Source organism: Cygnus olor, chromosome 11, assembly GCF_009769625.2.
Source record: "Cygnus olor isolate bCygOlo1 chromosome 11, bCygOlo1.pri.v2, whole genome shotgun sequence".
NCBI classification, from domain to species: Eukaryota; Metazoa; Chordata; class Aves; order Anseriformes; family Anatidae; genus Cygnus; species Cygnus olor.
Window position 1 is genome coordinate 455422 of NC_049179.1, and position 11073 is coordinate 466494.

General features: G+C 42.8%; 1 protein-coding gene across 2 annotated transcripts; it reads left to right on the plus strand.

Moving 5' to 3' along the window:
* Positions 1-11073, plus strand: LOC121075959 (centrosomal protein of 152 kDa-like). 2 transcript variants are annotated; one of them, XM_040569769.1, is made up of 17 exons: positions 1-114; positions 1297-1430; positions 2337-2437; positions 2695-2761; positions 3127-3257; positions 3445-3573; positions 3736-3871; positions 4653-4832; positions 5505-5777; positions 5909-6040; positions 6177-6827; positions 7309-7483; positions 9014-9095; positions 9190-9296; positions 9976-10132; positions 10428-10531; positions 10792-11073. In XM_040569769.1, exons 2-17 carry the CDS (start codon positions 1326-1328, stop codon positions 11046-11048), a joined length of 2787 nt encoding a protein of 928 aa, XP_040425703.1. In that variant the 5' UTR covers positions 1-114; positions 1297-1325; the 3' UTR covers positions 11049-11073. The 2 variants fall into 2 exon arrangements, with proteins under 2 accessions (XP_040425703.1, XP_040425704.1); XM_040569770.1 differs by having other exon boundaries at positions 10745-10973.

Below are 11073 nucleotides of genomic sequence, written 5' to 3' on the forward strand. Positions count from 1 at the left end.
GGAGCCTTCGGAGTGCTGGGGTCAGCAGGAGCTGACCCTCTGCTGCAATCAGAGCAGCCTTTAAAGTCTTACTTGTATGGTTGGACTGAACTGGAAAATGCGCTTCTGCTGAAGGTTTGTTGCTTTTGATGGAATGGGGAACTGAATGGTTTGGGAATGGGGCTGCTTGCCCAGCCTGTCAAGGCTTCTGCTGAGAGCAAACATGGAATGATTGAAGTACATTTGTGCAAGTTAAAACTTCATCACCTATTAAAAAAAGTTCAGGATCTGTGTAACCTTTGTCTATGGAAAAACATTTTGTGTGTTTTCCTCATGAGGAAGAGCAGATGTGGGGACAGCATCAGTGGGATGTGACGTTTATTAAGCTCACTGAATGGAGGCTATGCTGTGTTCACTGGTCAAGATGTTTTAAGACTTTTTGCATTCATTTAAGTCTTCTGTTACAGTAAAACAATTTGTTTTCCTGGAAATTGAAGAGATTTACATATTAGAAGAGTGATTTGACGTCACTTTTAGAAGTGCTTAGCCCTTACCCACACTTGGAGTCCTGCTAGCTAAACTGGTAGACTGAGCCCAGTTTAAATACGACCCCTCCTGATGATGTGGATGTGCTGCTTTCTTTTTGACTCATTCCAAGGCAGTGGAGGAGTGAAACCTATGATTTAATGTGTCTTTAGTTGCTAGTAGCACAAAGGAGAGGTGGTCTTCAGTGAGTGATGTTGCCTTTCCTTTCCTGCTTCCTGGAGCTGAGATACAGTAAATCTAGGGAATGCCCTAATGATTGGGAAAAACTTGTCAAATACATTAAAACTCTGTAGATAACAATTTCATTTCTTCTCCTGTTCTTTGGTATTGTAACAGCTGTGCCAACAAGTTTAGACCGAAATGTTGTAACTATGTGGTGGAAAGTGTTTGTGTATTTATTCTTGTTCTCCCTCTAGCTCCCATCCCCAAAGTAATGACTTTTTGCTGCTGGTAAATTTCTAGGGACAAACCTTTGGTGCTCTGGTGGAGTTCTGTAGATGTTTAGAAAAAAATGTCTTTAACTCGTAGTCTATTCTTTGATTTTTAGAGATTATCTACAGTAGCATCTGAGAAAATATGATACTTTTAAGATAAAGTTTTTGTAGATGATAATTTATGTTCTGACATAGTTGCAACTGAAAAACTAAAGGAATATTTAAGAAGAGGCAGTTCATGTTTTTGCTCTAATGAACACGTGCTTCGCCTGAGACTTCAGAGAAAAACTGGGTTGGGATACAGACATTGCGTGTAATAACTGAATATATTGTGTAGATCCTGAGTTGCCCAATGAGAAAAACGGAATGGACTACTCAGGTCTAGAAGAAGTGCAGCACGTGGCCCCATATCAAAGCCTCTATGAAAACCTGGAAGAAGAGGTACATACTATACAGGAGTCATTACAACAAGTAAGTTGAGAAGTCTTTTTGGTTGTTGCCTTTTTAAATTATTATTGCTATCTTTATATTTTAAAATAACTTTCTAAGCAAAAAAAAACTGACTAACTTTCTGTAAGGCAGTTTAAACTACTCTGGAATAGTGTATGTTAGCATGCAAAAATATGATTTGGTTCCTTTTCTTAAAAAGCTTTGAAATAGATTTGCTCAAAACGTTTCCTCCAGAATGTTCTCATGATCCCAAAGATGGCAACAGTTTTTAAAAAAAGGAGTTGTCTTATTTCAGTGCAGTCATTCATATGTGCTTCTAGTAGTTTTAAAGCACTGCATGAGTGTTTATCAGTCCTGAACTCTGCACTAATACAAAAGCCATGAATTATTAGTTTTGAAGTATACTTTTGGTTAGGCTGCTATATACGTTCATATGAAAATTCAATTCCTTTATCCTAGTTTACGTTGTTAGTTTAATCAAATAATCAAATTGATTATTCACTAGTCACTGTGCATATTGACTATAAAATCCATATGAACTAGTAAAGGTAGCCAGTCAATTTGTGACTGTTGTTTTTGCCCTCACCAAAGTCTAAAATGGAGTTTCAAGCCAAACAGATGTTATTTATATAATATGACCCTTCAGAAAAATCCTGCCTGTTTATTATACACCAGGGAACATTAGATAAGTTTTTTTTTTTTTTTCCCAGAAAAAGTACTAGGTTGGTAACTGTAGTCTCTTAAGCATTGCGTGGTGCAAATCTCTGTGAATTCCAGTGTTGTCAAGGAATGATGTCCTTTTCAATGGAGGAAGAAAGTCAGGGTTTTGTGCAAGTGGCCTCTTTCATCTGTGTCTGCTTGTCTTTGCATGAAGTCCTATGGGTTCTTTTGAAAAGTGTCTAATGCATATGGTTTGTTCTGCTTCAGCTGCAACAACTCTTGACAGACCTTCCCCATGATATGCTGGAGGACAGTGGAGACCAGCTCTCCAGCTATTCAGACTGTAGCATTCATGAGAGTGAGGAGCAGTAAGTCCCTTTGTACTTTATTTTTTGTTATTCTTACTTAAGTTTTGCTGTTGAGAGCAGAGCCAAGTCTCAGCTGATGGGGTAAATGAGAGTAATCCACGTAAAAGGAGTGCTGTACTGCAGTAGGCAGTATGGCAGGGGCTCTTTGAGAAATAAAGTAGATGCCAGTTACTTTAATGAAGTAGTTTTTTGTTTGTTTGTTTGTTTTGCTCGGTTGAGGTCGTAGTACCCTAGGTAAGCGTCTTGTCTTTCTCTAGATCAGTTGAGCCTCAGAAGCCTGATGGACGGTGGAATGATCATCCATTGATCGTTGATCCTCAAAACGTAAGTTTATCTAAATAGAGGTGTAATGAGTAGGAACTGCTTGTCAGTAGTAACATGCTAAATATTCTCTGAATTCACTAGAGGAGTTCTTACGTTGGTGGCATACTTTGCTATTTATCTGAAGTATTTTGACCTTGAGGGCTGGTAACTCCACAAAGAAAAAAAATATAAGCTTTGAAAGGGAATATTTAATTATACCGCTTACGTTTTGCAGAGCAGTAATTTTCTTCTTTGTTCTTTTCTCCATTTTGTTTTTTTCTAAGTAGCATCCCTCTCCTTACTCCCACCCCCCAAAAAAAAGTGCCAAAGCCTGCATTATAAAGGGTCCTTAAAACCTGCCTGTTACTTGACTTCTCTTTGTCCAGAAACATACTTTGACTATTGAAGAACTGAAAGAAAATGAGGAAAAACTGAAAAACTCAAACCTGGATCTCTGCTGTCAGATGAGAAAGATTGTTCAAGATTTTGATGAGAATAAGCAAGAAGCGCTTGACAGGTAGGTCTGTTAACTCTGTTTTGTTTCTTTTGTGATATTTTTATCCTGCGTGTGTGTTTGTGTACCAGCTGTTTGTGGGGAGGGGTCTGCACTGGAAATCTGGTTTCTTGCTTAAAGAAGAGCAGAACTCCATTTACAAGGGGGACTAAAGCGTGTTTTCCTTTCCTTTCCTTTCCTGGAACTGTAGGTGTGAAAGAACTTATCAGCGACATCATGAGGATATGAAAGCCCAGTTTGAGAAAGAGTTGATCGAGAAGTATGCTGCAGAAAACCAGCAGCTTCTACAAAGTCACGAAGAGAGGGTCTCGCAGCTGAAGTAAGGCTTTTCTTTTTCTTTTCTTTTTCTTCTTTTTTGTCATTGTTCCTGAAGCATCCCCGCTCCTGTCTGGCCCTTGGTGCCAGTTATGCTTTTTTAAAACAGCCTGAGTGTCCTGTGAGTGTAAAGACTGTTTGCTAATGAGCAATCTGTGCTGTGAAGGGCTACCATAGAGGAGCTGAACAGAGAGATGACTACGGTGAAGGAATGTTACATAGCGGTCTGTGGTGAGAAGGACACCTTGGAAGCTACTTTAAAGCAGAAATTTGAGCAAGAGCAGCAGCTGAAAGAAGAGAAGGTACTACTGGACATACCTACACACCACTCTCAGTTCATCCTGTTTTAAAAATGTAATGTGCAGGAGTGGCTTGAACTTTGTTTGGAGCAGAGCCTTGGAAGAGATGCAGCCGTATCAGAAAGAACAATCAATAGGTCACACTGCTTATAAGTTAGCCTACTGCTGTGCTGTGTGGTTTAACGTACAGTGGCAGTAACACTTTCCAATGGCAATGCCTTTTCCCACAGTTGTCCTTCTTATAAAGTGGACTCCTGGAGACCATTCAGCCAGCAGCGTGAGCTATTGCAATCTCGAGCTTGTTTCCAAAAGACCTTAGTGACAGTGCAAGTTTCCTTCTCCCTGTAGAAACCTGATGTGCAAATGCTGTGTTTTTTTTTTTTCTTTTTAAGTAATAGCGAATGGAGTCTGCAGCATTGATTAACAGCATTGCTTTCCTGAAGCTATGAGTGCAGAATGGCTGAAGGGAGGTCAGCTGTCTTGCTTAGTCCAGCACAGCAAAGAGATGCAGCTGAAAAAGCGCTGGGAGATGCGGATGCTAGATAAGAGAATGTGCTTTAGGGCAATAGGCTGTAGTAACCTCTGATATTGTGCCTTACAACACCTCTTTCTGAGAGCTAAATCTCCTGTGCTAGCGGTTGTTGGTAAAGTCAGGCTCTAGAGAGTGCGTCGTGCATCTCATGCATTCTCATTGCTTTGTACCAGAGCAATTTGCTGTATGTTGGAGAATGCTTCATCTGTGGTGTGTTTTTAGTATTATTGCCGCTTTTTTTTTTTGGCCAAGCTCAAGAAATGGCTTCTAGAAGAAAAAGAAGAGTCTCTTAACCTTCTGAGGAGCAAGCTTGAAGAGAAATACAGTGATTCTATGAGAGCAGCAAAGCAGCAGTGGCTGAAAGAAAAAGGAGAGCAGGTTGAAAAGGAAGTCGCGTTAGCCAAAGTCCACTGGGAGAAGGAAGAAAAAAAGGTATGGAGCTTTTACCTGGGGATTTCAAATGAACCAAATGAAGCAACCAATTTATTTTCAGAAGGAGGACTTGTATGTATGTACACTAGACCTACTCATTGTGCTTCTGCCGTTTGAGGTGGTTGTTAAGGGTCTGCTGTTTCAGGCGCTTCTGATGAAGTCAGTAGGTATGACGTATGCTTGGGATCTTTGCAAAATTAGACCTTGTAAAGCAGCATACAGACCGTAATCACAGCTATAACATGCTGGAGTTTTCCACACTAATTGGGTGTTGAATGTTTATGCTTTGTATTCTGTTTGATTTGGTCATCCTGAGAAAGTCTTCTTTTGTCTCCTTCCACACAGAATAAAGCTGGGAGGAGGAAGAAAAATCATCTCCTTTAACAAACAGATAGCGGGAAGTGTGTATTTGGAGGGCGCGGGGGAGTGGGAGAGCGTGAGGGGACCCACTGACTAAGAAGCGCCTCAAAGCGTTAGGTTTGATGCTTTTCAGAAATGTAGAGACGTGGCTTGGAAGAACCTCGGTGCTCTCAGAGCATGGTTTTGGTGTTCTGCTGTCAGGGAAGCTTACTAGTGTAAGCTGACTTTTGCTTGTTAAATGCCAGTGCAGGTGTGTTTATATTTGAATAATGGGCAGATTGTCTTAAAAATATATGTATTTTTTTTCCTTAGAATATAGAACAAGTCATTGGAGGGATAGAAGGAGAATGGCGAAATAGGCTGGAAGAAATGAGAAGAACTGTAGCTGACTGCAATGACTGTGGCAGCCAAACTGACAGAGTGACAGTAGTGGATGATGCTTCATTCAAAGAGTTAGCAAGGATCATTGCAGATCAGAAGCTGCAGATCGAGAAGGCTCTGAAGGAAAATATGTCCTCTGAAGAGGCCTTAAGAGAATTTGAAATAGAACTGGAAAATAAATACTGTAAACACCTTGCCATCCAGGTAACAAAAAAATAGTTCAGTTTGCCTGGATCCATTGTAACTGCCATGCACAACTTTCGCTGCCATGTGAAAGTAATAATAAAAATGTTCCCAGGGATGGCGACTGAAGCAGGCTCTTTACCTGTTCACAGGTAGAGGAAGCTTTAACCCAAGCTCGTGACAAGTGGCTGCAAGTATTAAGAGACCTCAGAGAGTATAAAGTAAATGTAAAGACGGAAGAAGAAAAATGTGAAAGGGAACACCAAGGGACTGCAGCAAAACAGGTAGCTGAAAACACTTTCATATGGGTGACGGTATTGAGCTATTCCTTTACTTTGAGGTACACTTAATTATTTACTCAGTTACGCTTTAATATGAATTCTGTGTTTGTTGATCGGGTCTGTTCTATATGTTGATCAGTTAGCCCTGATTCTCTCAGCTGCCGAAGAGAAGTGGAAGAAAGAACATGAGAATACAGAGAGGTCTGGAGCAAGAATGAAAGAACTGGAGGAAAAGGTGGTTTCTCTCAGGAAGGAGTTGGAGCTAAAGAAAGAAGAAATGCCTGCGGCTATCAAAGCAGAACTAGCCAGAGCCCGTGCTCAGTGGAACAAAGAAAAGCAAGAAGAAATCTTGCGGATACAAGAGCAGAATGAGAGAGACTACCGTTTTTTCTTGGATGACCACAGAAACAAGATTAACGAGGTACTTGCCACCGCAAAGGAGGATCTTGCAAAGCAGAAGAACAGTCTCTCCGCCCAGAAAGAGGCGGAAATGAAGATGTTACTAGACCAGAAGCAGCGGGAGTGGGAGGCGCAGGAAACAAAGAGACTTCAGGATGAGATCAGTCGTTGTGAGGAGAAGATTCTGGTTGAGCTTGAGCACTTGTTGCAAGAAGTCCATGAAGAGCTAGTTGAGTGCGCAGCTAGTAAGTGTTCCTGGGAGGACAGGTGTTCTGATGCTCCCGATCAATTAAATAATCGATGCAAAGGCAAACTGAAGGCATGCTTACAGAAGGCCTACAGAAGAACAGTTCACACAATTCTGGAAAAGGACAAGCAAGAATGGAAAGAGGTAATTCTTCTGTAAGTGGTAAGTGCCAACCAGAAGAGGGTTTTGAGAAGTCAGACTCCTACCTACGTTTACTGGTAGGAAGAGTCCTTTAGACCTGTGAGGGAGGGCTAAGGCACAGCTAGCGAGTGAAAAGGAAGAGGCTAAGCATATCTCTAACACTCCCAGTGTCTGAAGAAGAGGAATAGCAGGTTAGGAGCGTTCCTTTATAGCACCGAGACAGATAAATTAAGGAGGTGCACCTGCCATCTTAAGTCTGGGAGCCTGTTCAAAACTCATCATGTCCTGATTTGAGCTGCTGTCTTCAGTTCTTTTGCAGGGCTAAAGCACCTGGGATGCAATTACTAGGTCTACTGGTCTCCTTTGGGTTGCTTGCTTTTATTCCTGCTAAGTTAAAGCAATTAAGCAGTATGCTGTGGCACGCCTTTATTTCTTCTTTGTGTGGTTCTGTGCTGGGTTTTCAGAGAGTGTTTTTCAATTGCAGAAATATGAAGAGCTAGTGAGTAGCGTCAATAAAAATGCATACCCTAGCATGCCCCGAGGCACAGGAGAAACTGGAGACCTGGCGACACCTCCTTCGTACGGCATTGGTCAGCAGGCAGAAACACAAAGAAAGCCGAGAAGATGTCCACCCCTGCAGAGAACTGGAACAGATGGAGGTATTGGGCTTGTTTTCACTCTGGCAGATTGTGCCATCCAGCTAAGTGTGTTAGTAGCAGTCTTGGCTGGTGAGCCTCTGGCTGGTAGAGGGAGAGGTAGCTGTTGCGACTAACATTGTAGATGGAGGAATGCGACAGCCTTTGGTGTGTGATAGTTCCGTAAGCAAGCCGGTGTTGAGACTGCTGAGCAGGGTATGGTCTAGATGCTGTCTTGAAATGGGTAAGTACTCAGCAAGAGCTTTGACGACCAAATCGTACTCCTTGCTGCTGCTGCTGTTAGACAAGACAGGGAATTCTGCCATCATGTCAAGGACACGGTTGTATTGGGAATGGTACTTCACCCGGCCTGGTAGTTTTTCCGATTGTTTTGGGTTTAGTTGAGGCAATGTGACTCCCCTGGGCAATGCTTCTCCCTTTCACCTTCCCCTGTTCCCTCCTCTTTTGTAATCTGTGTAATCTGTGTATGGTTGAGCGTTGTAGCTGTTCTCAAAGCTGTCACATGTGCTACGGCTAAGCCAGAGACTGTGTAACTGTGGCAAAACTTCATGGGAGGCATGAAAGTCTCTCTGGGGCTTTCTGTTTAGTTTGAGTTCTTGTGCAACCAAAAAACATCGAGTGAGAAAGCCCAAGAGAGCCTTTGGCTTTATGCCTGTAATGTGGCTTGAATTCCTTCAACACCAAAATAACAAACCATCTATTAAACACCAAACAATGCAAGCAGTGCAGCCCTTCTGTCTCTAGAAGCTCTAGAGCTCCCTGTCCTGGCTATGGAAGGAAGCCGTTGCTCTCCTGGAAGTGGCCCAGTCTTTGTGAGTTTCTTAACTTAAGTCAGCCGCATGTGAGTCTTCCCAGCTGGGAGAGTTTCCTTCAGCTGACTCCAGAAGCCCCTGTTTGGCTGTTGGTTTGGAAAATAAATAAATAAGTGAACAGTTGAGAATTCAGCCTAGGAGTCTCCTGCTGCTGCCTGTTTGGAGACCTCTGTGGAGACTCAGATGATCGCGGACGGGAGTTTGCTGAGACTGCGAGGGGTCAGTGACTCGATCGGTGCTGCCGCCCCATTCTGTAACGGGGTTCCAGCCTCATGTGGTTGTTTTAATTAGCTGAAGACAGTGCATGCTTTCTCAGCAAAAGGAGGTCGCAGTAGAGCTCTGGAAGTAGCCGGGTTGGGTTAGAATCATTTTGGGCACGTGGGTGATGTGTGACGTTTAGGAATTGCTGTTGAAGATCAGCACGGCGCAAAGGTTCGCACTGGGAGTCAGCTAAGGGAAGTTCAGAATGGCTTGGCTGTGCTGGCTGCGTGCTGAGGGCCGGTGACAATTAGTCTGAGATGATTTTGTATTGAGGCTTTACTAAAATGTGTTATGTTTGATTTCTGCATGGTAGTTGCTGCCATAGCTGAATGTTGTCTGGTGAAGCTTTGTGACCTGGAGCTCTTCTACCAGAGGCAGCAGTTTTTGTGATGTCTGATGTTGAACTTGACTGGAGTGTAGGCAAGTACAGTGTTTTATGGTTTGTTACTTGCTTTTCTAGGAAATGAGAAGTTTCTTGAAGCTCTAACTGCCGAAAACTCTGAGGTGAAGGCTAAACTGAGAGACCTGGGAACACCGCCAAGGTATTTAAAAGGGATCTTTTTAAAGGATTTAATAGCTGATGCTCACCAGGTCTAAGCTACTCATATTGTGGTGTGTGACTTGTATGCTTTTCAGGTCACTGTCAGATGGAGGTGTCTCAAAACCCTGCACGTCCTGCTGCCCGGTGAAAGGGCTGGAAGAAATGCGTGCTCTGTACATTACAACCGTGAGCAAGATTAAGAGTAAGTTCTAGAGTCTTAGCTAAAACGTTAAGAGAGCCAAATAATTCCGTCAGTTGCTTCCTCATCCTTGAGCCAGCTTGCACAGGAGTCTGACAGCCAAGTCACCTAAGAACTGCTGTTTGCTTTCCTGCTGGAGTGAATGTGAGAAATGGAGTTGTTGGCATGATGCTGGGCAAGCTTCATTTGGAGGGGTGAAGCCTTGTTTTGCCTTCATTTCTTTGTAGCACTACATTATGTATGTGTTGTTAAATGGTAAAGGCAATTTGGAGCGCTGATCTTGTTTCTCCCGTAAAGCAGCTGCCAGCCCAGCAACTTGTTGTGAGGGAGCATCTGCTTTTCTCTTGTGCTGTGTCCTGCTTTCTGGCCCTTTTGGCTTAGTCAGCAGGCATCTGGCTGAGGAGAGGATTCGAGTGCAGCTCCGACTCTTACTGGAGGGCAGTGGGTCCCTGAGTGCCAGCTGTACCTCTGTGGAAGAATTCCTGGTGCTGGATATGCCAGCCGACATTCCTCTCTGGTCCCTGCCCCTTCTGCTGGCAAAATGCTGCTGAAGATGTGGAGCGAGCCAATTAAATTCCTGTGTCTGATTTTTGGTACTAGCTCGAATGTCCTTTTGTTTGCTTGTTTTTTGTTCCCTTCCCATCCTGGGTTAAACTAGCGCTAATGAAGTGTGTTTGTGTAGGTGATATGCTTAATTATATCCGTGGAAGTAAGGAGAGGGCTGCCGCTATGATTAGAGTGGAGGTTTTAAGAGAGCGCCAAGAGACAGCACGGAAAATGCGGAAATACTATTTGACGTGTCTTCAGCAACTTCTTACTGATAATGGGAACTATGAAGGGTGAGCTTAAGCATGTTTGGAAATTTCTTTTTGAAAGAGCTATGTAAATTTTAGCATAATGCTGTTAGTCCACTGGCAATTCAGGCTGTGTTGGAGCATCAGTTGTGCAGCCTGAAGTGCTGCCGGTCTGATAAGGCTGGCACAGGGTCACTGCCGAGCTTGATGCCTGAGAATTGCTGAGCAGTCTGACATACTGTCTTCTCAGTGTTTGTTGGCTCTTGCTAGCAATAGTTTTAAGTACAATCTGAAAGGAATTGGTTTTTAATTTTTTCTCATGTTCTGTGATTCTCGTCAGAGCTGAGAAGAAAATAATGAACGCTGCCAGCAAGCTTGTTACAATGGCTAAAGGACTTGAAACGCCTCTTCGACACACATCCCAGAGCAAAACTACCCGCTCAGGTTAGTCGCGATCTATAGCTGTTTCCTGCTTAACAATGCACATTTAATGGATGCAGTAATGAAAAGGCAGGCGTATGGTGATGCACTAGTTCTCGATAAGCTTCTGAACAGATACGTAAAGATATGCTGCTCATTTTGACAGTGCTAATACTGACAAATCTTTATTTAAAAAGGCATACAAACAAATAACCCCCCGCCCCTTTTTTCTTCCAGTGTTAACATTTCCTTCCATTAATCCGTTTCCTTCTCTGGCCTTGTAGCTCTGCTGCTAAATTTTGATCTGCCAACCGGAGGAGAGTACTCAAAAAGAGATGGCCTATCTCAAAGTCGGCTAAACCGCATGGAAAGCAAATCTTGTGGCAAAAGTATTACCGAGAAAGCTAATGATAAAGTTGTTCATAAGTTCGTTCCTCGTGACTTGAGACAGCAATTTGATGCAATGCAGGCTGAAACACAACATATGCTTCCTGAAACAGATGCTTCATATATTCAGAATGGGAATAAAAGTTATAAATAAAAGTAAATAAAATCTCTTCAACAGA